We start from the raw sequence: 17,783 nt of genomic DNA, 5'->3' as shown, positions 1-17,783 counted from the left end.
AATTTCATGTCATTAGCACCTCTAGTAATATATTTACTGAGAAAAATGGTGACGTGTTCAATACTTATTTTACCCGCTGTATCTTTATGAAAATGCCACAGAATAACAAAGTTCCCTGAAGTTAATTATTCCTTTTCAGTGAGTTTAATTGCACACCTAAGCTCTAAAAATTAAATGTGCTGAAAATATTAAGACATTAGCTGTTAGTAGATTATTATAGCACACATGAATTATGTTCCTGAGCGTGTTGGTCTTTATAGTTGCAGAGTTTTTTCCTTCTAACCAGGTGTTGAGTTACATCCAACTGCCTCCCTGAAATGGTGACATTGCAGTTTTCTGGTAACTTTATGTAGCCTGAAGCTGCAAAGCAAAGGCACACTTGGTCTCAGATATTTCTGCACTGTCTCACGTTCCATTCAAGGCAGCACACATTTCTGCCGCCGCCATTTATGCAGCAAATCAAAAGKAACACGTGCTGCAAATGGAGCCGGATCACGTGATCTTGAGAAGACCACTCTGACCTTCCCTCAGTATGACACATTGATGAGGGTGTGTTGGAGCCAAAAGGTGCRGGGATGCTCTGAATGGTGGATTTTTGATTCAGCATGTGCCTCAAGTGTGTTATGCTTGAGCTTTGTACTGTGCAATCTGAAAATAGTTATGTATTGACTCCACTTAGTCTAAATGTTTTTGTTTTTAAATGACATTCATCTTGGTATAATTAAGATTTCCGATACTGTGTTTTGATATTAGAGGTTTAATAATGGACAATCTGTATTTGTTTACTGTTATAATATGTAAGCTCTTACAATGCTTACGGAAATTTATGAAATTTCCGTACATTATAAAAAATTACAAACTGACCTGGACTGGAGGCATTATAAAATAATTGCGGTCACCCAAGTTTCAGCACATCACCAGCTGAAYGAAGGCGTGTATATGCATCATCTCAACAAAGATGATGTTTGGTGGTTTTTAGTGATAAAATTATCTAATTTACACAACTGCTGTGACAAGTCTGACCCACAGGTTCACCCTKATGACCTGAAAGTGATCAGGTAGAGATCTTTTTYTGAGGTAAACTGTGATGRATTGTTATGGAGSGATGCTTTAAAATCCAATAAATCTGTGCTTTTTGCTTTGATTCCTGCTTCAAGTGTTTCTCTGGTCTTCCAKTGCGCTGCATGTGAAGTAGGTCAAACCGTGTGTTCTGTGGACATACTGTACAAAGCTTTCCATGTGCCGATGCATTTTTCATGCTCTCGCTGTGTTTGCATGAAGAGATCGGTGTGCTTCTGTGTGGAGGAGGGATGTCTTAGCTGGAAATATCTCTGGGTGTTTTGGCTCCTCCGTTGTTTAATTGAAAGGCCATCGAGAGGAGGAAGTGAATAGAAGAGTGTTCGAGGACCTGCAGGGCGACGGACAAAATCCAGTGGGAGGATGATGGTGGGGAATTAAATGAGAGGAAGTGAGGAGAGAGTGAGCTGTGGGGAACCTTTAGATTGAGTCAGAGGWATGGAGGGAAATCCTAATACCTGTTGGAAAAAAAAATCGAAGAAATTAATCTACCTGCATGGAAAGATGTGGATTTATTTAAACATTCTTATTTGCAAATTATGGCTCACACTCCTGCAGTAGTCTTATCCTCATTAGACAAAAAATATGTAARAAATTTGAGTGTTGGCTCATTAGAGAACCTCTCAGTATGTGATGGCCCTTTAAAAATTTTAGTTTGACATTTTAGCATTGGATTAAAATTAAATGGCGCCTTCAAGGTGGACTGGGGCACTGCAGACAAAGATAATTAAGTAGAAATATGAGTAAAATTTAGTTTTAGTTCAGATAWTTTTGAGCATTAGTTAGAATAATAGTTACATTTGAGCTAAAGCACATACACAATAAATAACATGGAGGCATTTTGCATTTGCAAAACATAACAAAAGAGCCAAGCTGCGTTTCTGATTATATTATTTTCAAACTGGGATGACTGGRTTTCAGGTTTTAGGTTTCATTTTTGAAATAATGTAAGAACAATAGGAAAAAAAACTAAAAGTAATTAGTGAGTTTAAAACACCTTTAATGAGTGATTACAAAAGTCTGGTCAGTTAATMTTTATCAATTCATTTTTGTACTTAGGGTTTTATATTAAAAAATAGACAACCAACTGACTATATCAAATGAACAATCAACCAACAATAATGGAAAATCAACTAAAAACACATCAACTGTGAATAATCTGTCAGGGTTAATGATAGTTTAACCTCAGTTTTTAAAGGAAAATATGCAGAAAACTAATATTAGAAGGGCTTTTCTGTGGGTTGCAGTTAAAAATGACAAATGTTAAAAACTGCAATTATTACAACAACAAAAATAGCTTTTTCCACTCAGTAGCAGCTCACAAGCTTAAAGAGCCGCCAGAGAGCACGTTGTAATCAAGGGTGGGGTGGGAAGGCCGGGCTGACTCAATTGGACCTTTGTCTTTCAGCATATTTAAGTTAAAATTAGCCTGTTTATGKGATTTTTCAAGCATTCCTTCAGGGCTAAACTCAACCACATGACAGGAGGAGATGTCTCGGCGCTGAGCTGGAGGGTGAAGCTAATGAGGGCTAACTGTAAGCTGTTTTCTGCTGATTGATGCTTTATTGTTTTGATGAATAGTTGTTGTGAAGCAAACTAGAAGAGTGATTCCACCAGTCTTCTGATTGTCTCAAGGTTAAAGAGCCTGTCCTTTAAGTTTCTTGCAAGTGAATTTTCACTTAAATATTTTAAACTGAGGCTTCTGTTAATGAGAATAATAGGGGAAAAATGTGATGTTTTTTGTTCATCAGCGCAGTGCTGAGATTTTTTAAGTTAAATTATTGAACAGCCATGTGCCTTTTTAACAACACTATCATTAAAAATATAAATACATTAAATTTATGATTTTAATTTAAAAGAAATTTCAGATGTCAGTTATTTAAACTCATAAAACTCATTTACAGTCTATAAATATTTTTTTACACACTAGACTTCCAACACTTAATCTCAAACAGATGGAAGGATGCTAGTGATGAGTAGGACGTGACAAAAATAATTGATATGAAATTATATGAGAGGTGTAAATATGTAGGGGAAGTGGTAAATGTGAGGCAAACTAGTTCCTGAGTATTTTGAGGTAATAACTGTAGCTTACTCATAGTGCAGCGTGTTATTGAGCTTGTATTATTAGCACATAATTTCAGTTGAGCATCATCGTGGGACTTTCCCACGCTGCCCTCCGTTTTTTCTACCCTCCTTAGTCAGGCCAAGTGAGCGTTTCCSACATCATCTCTGGGTCTGTGTTTGTGCTGATGGGAGAGACACTGGGAAAAGAGATGAGATGCAAATTTAAAAATGGCTTTAAAGGGAGTCAGACATTTTTATTATTATTTGTCTTYATACATGGTTGATTTTCAGCATTTAAGACTGAGTTGGTGTCTGCTGAGCTCAGTAAAGACGTTAACAGCCTGCTCGCTTTGATTCAGAGTGCCTTTTAGACCTTGTACATTTCCTTTTATCAAGATCTACTGAAGCACAGGGACTCATATTGACATGATTCACAACGTAATCTGATGCTTTCTGCTTCATCACTTTGTCTCCGTGTTGTTTTTACATCTGCTCTGATTTTCTGAGTTTCTTTTTGTGAGGCTTTAAACACTTCCTTGGTTTGTGTACTTCATAAGTGTTGAAATGACCCATTTATGTTGCAGAAAGTTTACGAGCCCTGGATGATCAGTGTTTTTACAGCATACGCTCTGGCCTTTATAGTCCTTCCCTGCCATGTATTTATAGTTTGTGTAAAAACTGCATGGCTGTTTGCATATATAATAACACAGTGTGTTCAATCTGAGTGTGTGCTGTCCAATCTGCCTCGGTGTGGCTTGTGTAGATTTATATGTCAGTCTGTAATTGCCCCTAGTTTGTCTGCACTTCTTTTTTTTTTTTCTTCTTTTCTCCAGAAGCATCCCTGGCCCTGTGGAGATTTGTAACGACGGAGCCAGCAGGCCGAGCGTTGCATGTGTGCACACGTTGAGTCGCCTCGTGTGGGTGTGTGAGACTCCGAAGTGATTATGACTGGGCTGCGTCCTTGTTTTTATTCTTTAAACGACCCTGAAAACACTCTGAGTTACACCGTGCTCGGTTCCAGCATTGTGTCTGCGGGCGAGGGGCTTGGGGATTACAAGAAGCTTCGTGTGAATTAGAGCAGAGCCGCTCGTTTCCTCGTTGTCAGGTTCATGCGTTTGCCGGTGGGCTATAGCTCAGAAAAGTTTAAGTGAATGAAACAAAAGTCATTCAGTCACAAAATAAGCACAACTGTGGCTTTTATTTCACAGTTTTACCTGCTTTCTGCGTGGATTTTTGAGAAGAGTCCTGTTTTACTCACTGAATATCTTCAGGTACATCTGTTCTCCTAAAAACAGCTGGCAAAGTTTTTATTGGAGCATTTCAAATTGAATAAATTATGTTTAAATAGTGGGAAAGAGCTTCAAATGCTTGAAAACGAGCAAAATCCTCAGTTTAGGTGCAAATTTTTCAGGGTTGACAGATTAAAATACACTTTAGTGTCTGTGACATCATATCCTTTAAACTTAGAAAGTCAAAGAAAACTTCTTTATATTGAAGAAACTTGGCATAATACACATTTTCCCATTATGTTGCACAACTGGCAGCTTTTCCTTTGAAATTGGCTCAGCTGAAGTGAAACAGGAAGTGACATCAAAGGGGAACTTGAAAAGTAACTCTCTGGTCTTTGTTTATTGAAACAATATTATCTAAACTCTGACTCCTCATCTCTGATAGTGGTGCAGAAACACCAGATTCTTCTCTACAGCCTGTTAGCCACTGTAGCAACGCTCTGTTTACATGCAGACATTCCCCTTTGACATCACTTCCTGTTACTTCACATGTTATCAATGTAATATTTCCAAAAATGCATTCTCTATTACAAACATTTGATGTCACAGGCACAGAGGAAACTCAAATGTAATATTTAACTGAATCAATAATCAAAAGCAAAGTCTGACTTTTATAGGAACTAAACACAAAGGATGTGATTAAACATTTGTCACCAGGAGTTGTCCGTGCTGAGCTGGAGCAGGAACATTTTAAAATTGAAAGACTTCCTAGCAGAAGTCTGATCAACAACAGATCTGTTTGTGCTGAGCTGTGCTTCAGTTACTGATTCATGGATGAAACTCGTCATRTTTTTGTTTGATCTCGAGGACGAAATTAAGACAGAAGGCCAAGAGCAACACACGCAGCCAGAGAGTGCAGCTATTAGTTCAACAATTCAGCAGTTTAAACATCATTTTTGTGTAATTTGGAACAGAAACAGTCTTTAAGCTCCAGAGGTAAAAGTATGAAATGTTTATTTAATTCAGGCACAAATGAGGATCAAGTTAATTGCTTTAAATGCAGTAACCTTTTATAATTTATTTTATGGACTTGTAATAAATAAAACATGCCTCCAAGCAACAGTTGACCTGCTTGGTTGAGAATAATTATAAAAAATATATTTTTTACAGTGTTTATTTTAAATAACGTAAAAGTTGCATACAATGACACCAAAAGCTCCTGGAACCGTTAAAAAAGGAAACAAGCATTTATCTCTCCTAGATGAGTTTTTTAACCCTCGGGTGAATTTTTCGGGTTTGCAGACACGCATTGGAGGAGCTATTTTGATAAASCCGATAAATAACGCCGGCCAGAGAGGCTCATGTTTTAAATACCTTCTTGTGGTGGGTAATTGCATGCAGCTGTGTGTGAACACTACTTGGCAGTGGACGTTTTAATTTGTGTGCGAGAGCTCTTTTTTGTTTTGCTGTTTATGCGATTGGTGAGGAAGGACTTGCAGTCGAGATGGGAAAACATGCGAATGTATGATTTGGTTAAGTTTAGAGGGCAGCAGATGAAGGAGAAGTGACTGTGATGGAATCAGACGAATTGTAGAAGTCAGCGTCTGCAGGGCAGAATGGTGTGTTTACGAGGAAATTAGGTTAAAGTAATGAGCTGTCTATCAGAAGTTACTGTTGGACTGAAAATCTGTTTGCTGCGCTTTCTGGGAAAAGATGCTTCAACTCAAACCTAAACTTACCACTTCTCTGTGAGATTTCACTTCTTTAAATTTTTCTGAAAACAATCAGCTATATCCAGCACAATGACTCAAAGCCACAAAACACGACTGCTCTTTTTTCAAGTTTGCCAACGAAGAAAATCATAAATATAATAACGAAGCCGCAACAAACTAATGATTTCCCACTTTAATTTCATGGATCATCCATGTTTCATCTTATCAAATCACTGGAACCAAAGATCGTTTTCAACCATAACCTTACTTTGATTGCCTTAAATCATTTTCTACCCTGAAAAATAAACACAACGGTTACGTTCATCAGTTTCTGTTCTTTGTCAGTAATATATTTACTGAAACACCATGTTTAATGTCCTCTCATAAAGTGGCCATAAATCTCTGGCATTATAGATGTTTTGTTCTGTTTGAATTGCTCAAATTATTGGCKTTAAATCATTATTATACATCGTTTCTCTCATTTTAAGCTCTTAGTAATATTACTTAACAGAMACAACTGTCGTTTCCCTCCTGAGAGATTTGTGTTCTGCTTGCCTCCAACTTTATTGCTTCACCTGAAGATTGGTATCGAGCTGTACATTAAATTCCTCMCAGGAAACATGAGCGTAATTGCAGCATTTTCTGATTTATTGCCAGAGAGCAAAACAGGAAGGTTGCTTTGTTTGATATTTTCGCTTACTTTGCTTTCTCTACTGTAAAGCCACACAACTTCAGCCCTGCATTTCTTCAGTGAATAAGCTAACCATTTAATTTATATTCAGTAATTACTGAAACAAAATTGTCCCATAGCACATCTTTAATTTTATTCTTCATAATCTACTATTTGGTTTTGAGCATAACTGAGAAAATTACTTAATTATCTTATATTTTAATAAACTTTCCTTTTTCATTGTAAAAGATGTGCAGACAGTTTGGTCCATTATTTGAAGCTGCTGACACATGCAGTTCACAAAGGGAGGTTTTCTGGTGAAGATGAGCTAACTTGTCTGTGAAATATGAAAGATTAGATAGCAAAAAGTCAGGTCATAATACTAAAGGTTTCACACATTTTTAAAATTACTGCACTTAAAGGATGATGGATGAGCCTGCCTGACTTACTTTCAGATAAATAAACAGTACATGTATTTTAATATATTTACATTTTTGCTAATGCRTGAAAATCGTGCTTAGGAACTTTTAAAAGTGCACAAACATTTTTAATTGCCATTATTGCCCTGATCTGGAGATCTGGTCACTTGTTTTGAAATTTGGAGAGCTGCACAAGAGAGAGGGAGAAACATAGGGATGTCTTTGGGTTAACCAAAGCCTTTAAGGAGTCCTTATATAGCCATCGCTCTCTGCCTCTGCTCTGTTGTATGAACACACACACTCGCGCAGCCGAGAGCAAAAACACCACCTTCCTGGGAGATCTGCAGAGCTCTGATCAACACAGCAGGGTTTACATCTGTCAYACAAACGTTAAACAGAAGCAACAATGTTTACATTGAAATGAAACCTTTTGTTTCCTTAATGCATCTCCAGACGTTGTGGTTTATTTTCAAAACTCCTCAACTTSTCTGTTGTGTTTTCCACTCCTCTTTAATGGCTAATTTCCTCTTCACAGAGTAGTTAATGAAGATGGAGTTATTGTGGTTGTAAGAAAAGACCCGTGAATTCACAAGTTATGAAGATCAAACTGAATGTGATCTGTCAATAATGGAGGGAACGCCCTRTTTGTATCATGTACTTTCAGAATGAAATTTGTCAGGGGAAATGAAAATGTAATTTATATTTAGCTCTATTGGAAAGCAGTGCTTCTGTTTTATCATGWATATCTTGAAGATTTGGCCTTTGGTGTCATGATTTCAGATCGATTTCCTTTTATTTTGGAAAGATATAGCCTGTTTTAACATAGTGCTGTAACATTAGTATGCTAYGTGATTAGATTACTTTTCTTAAAACCAGCCTCTGAATTGGTGTCTGTGAGGAAAAGGGAAAAATGCACATAAAACAGATTTTCAGTCATTATTTCATATTGTGTACTACACATTGTTCACTATGATGTCTGAAATGAATGCAGCTGGAAGATTAAATGGACTCAGCGTGACTCTGAAGAACTGAGTTCTTACAGTATAAATGCATCGACTCCCTCAGTCCACCGTATAGATCGTTCATCTGTTTCGGACAGAAATCCACATCGGACRTTTTTCCTCCCTGATGCTACCGATCTGCTGGATTGATGGTCGGCCAGATGGATTTGTGGCTAGCTGTGGTTAAGTGGAGATCTAAGGCTTTCTGTCACTCACTCACTRTGAGGAGAATTACCTTAGGACGACACACACAGTCCAGACTGGGACTGATTGGAAAAGCTGTGGTGAATCAATAGTGGCTGTGTTGAGCCTTTTTTTTAGCTCTTTTTTTTACTGGTTAATTTTAAAAGGATGAGATTTAGTTTCCTGGCTTTATGCTTAATCAATAATGCATAGTTTGTGTTGTAATAACAAAACAAACAGCAAAGAGCCTCACTTCAGAAATGGACTAAGTTGTTCCCTTGATGACGAWGAGTTCGTTCAAGTAGGAGGAAAAAGAATTTCAGCTCCTATAGTGATTCACATGAGGGTGCTTACATCAGARCTCTGCGCTGTTTAATCAAATCTCTGCTTTGGCAAAATGTTAGAAATGAAATCTGCAGGACTCTGGAGGTCTCAACATGTTTATAGTTGTCCAACCAAACTTCTGCATGAAAATGTCTAATTTTAGAAGATCACAGCTTATCTTTATGCAGATTAAAAAAATCAACCTCTGTTTGACGTTTGTGTGTTAAACCAGGCTTGTGCAGTGATTGAAGTCATCTGAGGGCAGAAGGATGTTTCCTCCTTTTAAGGGAGTTGTCGAGACAATTTGACACATTGTTTAAGACTTGAAAGATAAAAACTGCATTTAGCTCTTAGATGAAGGCATCRTCAGGCCTTTTGAACTCTGCTTTTATTTTTAATGTTCTGTTCTTTGGTGCGTTGTGATAAGAGTTTGGTCTCATTAGATAGTAACGCTTTATTGTTTGTTGTAAAGCCATAAAGTACAAATCAGATGTATTATAATTATGCTATGCTTAAAAGCCTTTAATATAAATATGATTTTTACAAATTACTAATGGACTTATTTAATATTTAATTAAAACAAAATGCTCCCTCTTTTAATACGAATGCTTGCATTTTTTGAGTGAATCTTTCCTCCTTCTAAAACTAGTGATTCCAGAGAAATACATGTTTAACTCACTTACCCCCCAAACCCTCTAAAACCCATTTAGTTTTTCTTCAATGATGAGAGTTTTAAAAAGATAAACGACTTTTGTTATGACCTTTCAGCTTATTGATGGTGTCAGGTGACATTTTCTTCTTTTAGATTATTTATTGGTTGTAAGTTCATAAAGGTTTACTCACCATGCAGTATGATTTGCACAAAATACAACTTAGCCTCTTCAGTTTTCTAGTGTTGGCACCTAAAAATAATGAAAACTTGTTAACAGGAGAGCTGTCCACAGCACAAGTCTTTAGTTTTTTCTCTACTTATATTTAGTAGTAGACTTGATTTGCAACTTGGAAGGAGTTGAATGAAGAAGCTTTAAAGGATGGAAGCTGCTGTCGTGCCAAAACTTCTGAAACATACGAGGCAGTTACAGAGTAATGAGCTCAACAAATGAGGGATTTGCCAAACTTGATAAGGAGGATGTGCTTTGACAGGGTAGATGGGCCTCTCCTCCTTCCAGTGTGTTAAATTAATGTTTCGCTACATAACTAGAAAACATTGATGCTATTTTGTGCCACTACTCTACTTATTGACAGTTTTATGACCACAAGATGCAGGTGAGAATGTCATTTGTTTTTCAAGAGCTTRGTTTGATTTTTTTCCCTCTTGTCCCTGAATTAAACTTTCAAGGGATTTATTTGTCACTCACTATAATTGGTGCAGAAATAGAGCAGCAGAAGGTGGCAGATCGGAGAGATGCAGAAAACACCTCTTTGTGTGAAAGCAGAGCGGGCTTGCCTGTAGATGTGTGAATGGGATTTTCTTCAGGCTGATGTGGGAATATACTGTTAAACTGAGGTTGCTGTCATTCTTTAGGACATACCTAAGACGAYTCCTTGTCTGCACAGTGTTTTTTATAATACTACAGGAATGTTTTAGGTGATAAATCAGTAGTTTATGATGCATGATTAATAATTTCTGAATGCTCTTTGATGCTTCCACATAAATGTTACATCCAATGTTTGTGTCCTTGTTTTAGAGGCATAAATCAGTGAATCCTTTTGAATTTGTACAAATGATAAATGTATGAATGAATAAATGAAATGTCCCATTGAAGTTGGGACACGCAAAACAGAGGTTATACAATGATTTTCCTTTTCAACCTATTCAGTTGAATACACTACAAAGACGAGATATTTATTCAAACAGATTCACTCATTTTGAATTTGATGTCTGCAACATGTTCTAAAAAAAAAAAGAAAAGTAAAAGGGGTTACAAAGGAGAGACATTCCACAGGGGAACAGKTTAGTATAAAGGGAGCATCCCCAAAAGGCTCAGTTGTTCACAAGCAAGATGGAGCGACATTCACCACTTTGTGAACAACTGCATCAGTGCAAAGTTAAAAGGCCAGCCTCTCTGATGGTATGGAGGTGTATTAGTGCACATGGCATGCATAACTTGTTCATCTGTTAGGGCAGTGGTTCCCAAACTTTTTAGCTTTTGACCCACAAAATATCAGCAGCAGAGACCTGTGATCCCAGGTGTTGTTGGTTGATGAACATTGTTTTCATGTCAAATAAACCAGAACATAACAATATTTATTACTCTCTTTTTGTCCATTTTAAGTCCACTAACTTTACTCTTTTGTAGCAACAAAGGCAAAAATAAAATTATTTGTAATGTTTTAGTAGTGTAAGTAATTCAGAAATTCTTTTCAAGACCCCACCTAGATGTTTCAGGACCCCACTGTGGGTCCCGACCCCAACTTTGGGAACCACTGTGTTAGGGCACCATTAATCTTTTTCAGGAACGGCCTGCTGATTTCAGCAAGACAATGCCAAGCCACATTCTACACGTGTTCCAACAGCGAGGCTTCGTTGTAAAGGAGTGCAGGTACAAGACTTACCTACCTGCAGTCCAGACCTGTCTCCCAGTTAAAATGTGTGGAGCATTATGAAGCGCAAAATACGTCAACAAAGACCCCGGCTTGAAGTTTCTCATCAAACAATAATGGGATTCCACCGACAAAGCTTCAACTATTYGAGTCCTCAGTTCACAAACACTTATTGAGTGTTGTTAAAAGGAAAGGTGATGGAACACAGTGGTAAACATGTCTCTGTTTCAGCATTTTTAGAACATATTGCAGGCATCAAATTCAAAATGAGGAAAGATTTGCAACAAACCATTGAAGTTTATCTGTTTAAATAATAAATAACTCGTCTTTGTTGTGTATTTAATTGAAGATAGGTTGAAAATAATTTGCAAATCATCATATTCTGTTTTTGTGTTTCACACAATGTCCCATCTTCATTAGAATTGTGGTTGGAATATCTCACAGCATAGATGGTTGAGTGAGCAGTGGATCATTTATTGGGTGATACAGCTGTTGATTGACAGGTTTCTCATCAGTTCAATATCTAATTTCATCAAAAAGAACTGACACCCCCCCCCCCCGCAGCACTGAATGCTGGTATATTAAACGCCAGAAGCTAGACAATCCCCAGAAAATGAGTCTATTATTTAAACTCAATTTTCTCTGATTAAGATGTGTAGGACTGCCAGTAGTAAAATGGTCACTGCAGAGAATCCGTTAATCAACTGAGTGAAGCTTCAGTGACACCTATAATGTGTGTTTTAATAGTATTTTTTTAAATAAATTAACTATTATTAGTTYACAATTTAAAGTAAGAAGCAGAGTTTTCCCTTTCAGGTATCCTGGTTTATACATTTGCTGCACAGTTAACTGTTAAGTAGCTTATATAGCCTTTAATTAGTTTACTATTTAAAAAGTTCAAAATTTCACTCCTGGAAATCAAAACTAGTTTTAGCACTGCTGTAACCACAGGCTCAATTCACACTTCAGCACTACACATAGACTTGAATTAAACCTTTAAAGAGTAACTTACCCCAAAATTAACTTTTTTWAGCTGATAAACTGTCTAGAATGTGTCTAAAATGTTATATAGTACTGTTTCTGTGCTAATTTTGATGTTTTGTGCGTATTTGTTCAAATCTGTAATATTTGGTCTAAAAACGTCTTTTTGCTGCTCATATGGGTAGAGCAGTGGTACTGCCGGCTAATTTGCATATTGGTTAACGGCTCTCCACGGTGACGTGTCTTCTCCACGGTTTCGTCACAGCGGCTGTGTTCTGGTATAAAAGCCTCTCTCTAAGACACGCCCCTGCAGCAGTCAGAGGGTGGAACAGGTAGCAAGCTTAGCATGATCGTCTGTTGACCTGCCGCTCCTGTTAAGATACACTTTAAATGTTCTGTGGAGAATATTTGCAAATGCAACCAGTAATTGGGCTGTTTCTTAMAGAAAAGCACAATTGCTGTGCTTGATTTAATGCCAGAAATGCACTGAGACCATTACAGTGTGCAGATACTATTGGGGGGAAAAAGATGTATATGTAAGGCCCATTAATAACTCCTTAAGTGGCTTTTCTGTCGTGGAAGTAAGCAAWTATAGCTGATTCTGCTGTCTATTTATGTGATACCTCCTCCCACCTTCTTGTATTTGCTGCAGGTTTGTTGGAGCATTTTTACCTCTACCAAGCACATTTGTTCGTATCAGGTGGATAAACCGAGAAAAGAAACGTGAAAAAAAAAATCAAAAGGGGAAATGAGGTTGATTCAGTGTTCATTCTTCAGATTGTAATTGCCCTTTTGAGTTTCCACACACTCTGCTCCATAACTGCCTCTCTGCTGCTGAGCTGATCTCACATGAAAACACACACAGGATTACATAAGCCTTATCCAAAGCTGCACACCTGCATGGGACATCAGAGTGTGACAACAAAACCTCCCATGCCCCAAAGCATCATGGATGTAGGACTGACTCTGAGTCAGACAGTGCACATTCATCTGAGTGCATCGTTCTGTTTAATCATCAGTTACTGTTTCTGCAATACTGCTCTTAATAAGAAGGTATCTCTTTTGCTTCTTGTTCAAAACAGGATATGAAGCAAGCCCACTTCCTGTTTGGCTTTATCAGCTCTGATAGTGACTGTGCTTCACCTCGTCTTGGTTCCCTTTTTGATTTCCCGTGTAGTTATTGTTGATGTCGAGCCCTTGGTTCCTGCCTCCGCTTTTGATTTTTGTTTCATTCGGCTGCATGAGTTCCAACAAGCTCATGAATTTGTCGGGCTTACCTTTCTTTCCATTAAGCAAAACTCAGAACTATGAAGGCTTTCTCCAGTTGCTTCACTTCTTGCAGTTTGATGGCGAACCCTTTTACTGTGATGTTGCCTGAGCTTCACTGTAACACAATGACAGATTTAATATCCATCCTGAGAACCAGGAAATAAAAAGCTTTCTCAAGTTACAAAACGTTTGTTGCACAATAAAACATTTTGTACCACTTTAATGACATTACAGATCTTTCTTTCAAGAGACTGATAGTAAATGACACTTTTGAGAGCTAATAGAGMACGTTAGACACCTGCTTGCTGATTTTTTTCACTGCTTGAGATAAATTAGTTTTCTGAAAGGGGTGGCTTTAAAAACAAACTAAAACATTGAGTTTTCTGATTTATTTTTTTCCCGATGTGTGTGCGCAATCCTCCTGTACGTGCAGGGAGAAAGTGTCGGAGTAATGAAGGAGGGTTCAAACAGAGGGCAGCATTGCTCTGCCTGCTGGGATGCCTTTTTGACCTCTAACTTTTAGAGATTTATTGAACATATGAGAGTTTGAACCTGAGAAAGGAAGGATTGAGTAGGAAACATTTGAAATGGGAAAACACTTGAYTTTTCTTGCAGGATCCTGAGACAGAAGCACATAAGAAAGGAAAACCATTGCATTAGCTTCACATTTAAATTTCTCTCCTCACAGGTTAATTAGGTAGAGCGATGTCTGCAAATTTGGCTAATCCACCGTGACTCTGCAGCAACTCTCCTCTGATATCTAAAGTCTCAAGTTGCTTTCTAATTCTATTTAAACTCTGCTGGAAATGTTCATGCTTATACTGAAAACAATGAAAAGCTGACTGGGCATCAGAGTCGATGTGGGAGAACATGGAGGAGCAGAACAAGTCTGATAAGAAAAACATCAGAAAATGATTCACCAAGCTATTACTGGTAGTATGTGTGTGTGGTATTTTATTTTATTTTTTTAACATTTACAATCTTATTTTAGTATTTTTTGGCTACAGCGGACAGACATTTACACTTGCTGTCAGATCCATCACCTTGAATATGTTGTGTTGCTTTTARTCTTTGTTTTAGGATGATTGAAAGACAAGTAAAAGCAATTTGTTGCACCGGTTTGAATTTATTATAGATTATTTCTAATTCGCACAATGYCTAAATTATACATGCAGGCTCAAATATACCAAAATACCAATGTGCTCACTCATTTTGGTTAAATGTCGTTTAGCAAACGGTGTCCAAATTGTCTCTCCGACACAATTCTAGGTAGATGTTTTGACCACTTCTTTCAGAGTTCATTTAAATGAGTCAGTTTCCTGGCACAAAACTGTATTTTAGTGTTAGTTTACAATTTTTCTACAGGATTTAGGTTTGTATTTGTGGAAAGCTTAATACCATGTTTTAAATTGGTATAGTGTTTTAAAGGTTTGAAACCTCAGCTTGACTCAAAAGGTAATTAGCTTCTCTGTGTAGAAAATGCAAATTTCAGAACTTATCTAAAATCGTCTGTACACATTTTATGCTGTTAAAGAGTTGTAGTTTTTCAATTTCAAAAGCAGCTAACCCTAAAATGTTGGATCTGTACTGAGCAATGCCAGCATATTATTTAAAGCATTTTTTAACAGACTCCACTGTATGGAAACATTAGTAAACACAACACCTTGTTGGGGTCTGGTCTTTACAGCAATATTATTGTCACACAGGAAAATAAGTTTCACTCATGCCTAAACAAACACATGTCTGTCTGTGCAACAGCTGAGGCCTGACTGCTGTCCTTGTTTGTTAATAGGGTGTGTTTGTGCGTGTGAAGCGGAGATACAGTCTTGAGGTTTTTGTGGCATTTGATATATTGTTGTATAGGCTGGCTGTTTAAAGTGTGTGTGGGTGTTCAAGGCCTACTTTGTTCATTCCAGGTACAAAAAAACAGCTTAGTTGTGTAAACTGCACAACCTGTGTTCCCGGTAGTTTTTTGTGTTTAAAGAGTTAAGAGCTGAACATACCATTGCATTAAATTACTTAAGTGTAATTGAGAATGCGATTAAACAGATAAAAAGCTTTGACAGTAGATGCTTGTGTGTGCTTGGAATGGAAACTGTAGGGAAACTTCTGGTAAACCTTCCCACTGCAAAACACGTCATGTGCAAACACGGTTGGTTGGCTGAGTGGGTGCTTATTTTCAGTTGATGATGGAGGAGTTATGGAGGACGTATATTTGGTGTTTCTGTTGTTAACCGCAGGAAAAAAGCTAATTTTCATTTTTGTTATAAGAACTCACCTGTATCCAACAGACGGTGCAAGAAAGTAACCCTACACTGTCCTGTAGAGGTGTACACCCTCCAGACAGCACAGCCATGGAGAGCCGCCTGTGTCTYCATGCTGTCTCCTCTGTGCACAAAAAACATCCTTCTACGAGTTCTTTGAATATCTTGCCATCTTGCCAACCAGATAGCCACCTATCTGGCTGTTATTCCTAACAACCTCAGCCAGATCCTCAGCAGAGCACTGTAGTTAACCCACTTTTTAATATAAACACGCCCGCGACCTTCTGACCAATCACATAAAACTTGGCACATACCTCTGCAAGAAAAAAGTTCTGCCAGGAGCTTGTGCGCCAAATTATTTTTCAGAGGAGATGCAAGAAGAAAAACGCAAATATCCTCACAAGTTGCTTTTATAGATTAGATACAAATACACGTTTTATTTTCCTTTTTTTCATTATATGTGATTCTAGTGAAATCTCAGTCTTCAGATCTACCTCTCTGGCTTCCTCACGTTTTTACCTCCAGCCTGCTGTCCTCTTCTTCTCTCCTGCTCTGTCTGCTCTTTTTAACAGGCAGYCCTCCTGGTTTTGTGCTGGAGGTCAGAGCTGAAAGGGGTCAGTAGTGAAGCATTGATCGATATGAACACACACAAACACCCAGGATCCCTGAAACAAGCTTTCTGTGTTCTCTGGCTGTCAGATCTCTCTGCTGCTTATTTCGGTGTTTTTTTCTCTTTTCAATAGAAATTCATCCTTTACTGATTATAGAAATTTTATTGAAGAGAACTGATTATTTTTTCAGTACTGTTMTTTTAATGATGTGTTAGTCTGAATAAATCAAACAATGCTTTGATACTGCATTCATCTCAGAGAGAAGACACAAGTTGGGTTTTGACTTATGCCTTAAAATCAATCTGCCTYCATTGTGTTGATGAAACTCTATGAATGTTTTGCTGCTTAACATTTTTGCAAACTTCTTCAGCCTTTCAATGGACGAAATGCACTTTAAATTCAGACTGTCAGTAAAAAACGAGCAGTCAAATTGATATTCATGTATGAAAATTAAATCTATAAAACTATTCTTTTTAGAAGAGGATTAGGTTGGAGGAAGAATAACATGTTTCCAGACTTTTTAATGAAATACTTTAAATTACAATTTTATGAACTTTAGTATTATAGATTTTATTTGAGTCATTTTCAAACAGAATCAAAAAGGACATTCAGTATTAAGGGACGTTTTGTCTTCAATTAAATCAAAAAGTCTTGCTTTGCCTAGTATGTAAATAAGTGCAGACATTTGCATTTCATCTTTAATAAAAATCACTTGAAGTTTCAGGTTGTTTCATCCCAGTAGCTGTTCAGGGTGGTATTTAATTGTGTCATTTATTTTACTTTGGCCTTGATTTTCATGTTAAAAAGGAGATCATATAATTACATCTCTGGGGAAAGTTGTTGCTCTCGTATGTATAAGCTCTGTATATCTCAGTTTTATTCTCACAGATTTTTGAGGCTGTGGTAATCTGAAAGGCTTTCTCAAAAGATGTGAAAGTGTGTGGTCAGACAAGTGTTAATTTAATAAAACATTAACTGAGATGTGTGTCTGTCCCACAGCATGTGGAAGGGCCTGAATGTGAACTGCACAGACAGCTCAGGATACACACCACTACACCATGCTGCGCTCAATGGACACAGGTAAAACACCAATATGCTTGCTCTATATGTTATGTGTAATGTGTGTGTGTGTGTGTGTGTGTGTGTGTGTATAATACACTCCTGATTAAAATTTTAAGACCAGTCAAAAAAGTGCAAGAATTTGCATTTTGCACTATTGGATCTGAAGAAGGTTCTAAGTAGAGCTTCACAATGTTAAAAGAAGAAATCAGTTCAAGAGACAAGAACTTTTGAGCAGGGAATTTTCTGAAAACTGCATTTACACTCAAACATGATTTTTTCAGCTGATCAAAAGTTTACCATAGCTCAAAAAAACCCGAAAACCCCCCCAAAACAGAAATCAAAGTGTCAAAAAAGGACTCAGTAATGAGTA

General features: G+C 37.4%; 1 protein-coding gene across 6 annotated transcripts in view; it reads left to right on the top strand.

Moving 5' to 3' along the window:
- anks1b (ankyrin repeat and sterile alpha motif domain containing 1B) overlaps nt 1-17,783 on the top strand; it is a 187,814-nt gene that overhangs the window by 27,400 nt on the left and 142,631 nt on the right. For all 6 annotated transcript variants that reach the window (XM_014004217.1, XM_014004221.1, XM_014004216.1 and 3 more), the window contains exon 2: nt 17,351-17,431. In XM_014004217.1, coding sequence (XP_013859671.1) covers nt 17,351-17,431 — 81 coding nt within the window. The remainder of the gene's footprint in view (nt 1-17,350; nt 17,432-17,783) is intronic.

This window comes from Austrofundulus limnaeus, unplaced genomic scaffold (assembly GCF_001266775.1).
Source record: "Austrofundulus limnaeus strain Quisiro unplaced genomic scaffold, Austrofundulus_limnaeus-1.0 Scaffold22, whole genome shotgun sequence".
NCBI classification, from domain to species: domain Eukaryota; kingdom Metazoa; phylum Chordata; class Actinopteri; order Cyprinodontiformes; family Rivulidae; genus Austrofundulus; species Austrofundulus limnaeus.
The sequence above is the reverse complement of the archived record's forward strand: the minus strand, read 5'-3'. Positions and strand labels throughout refer to the sequence as shown.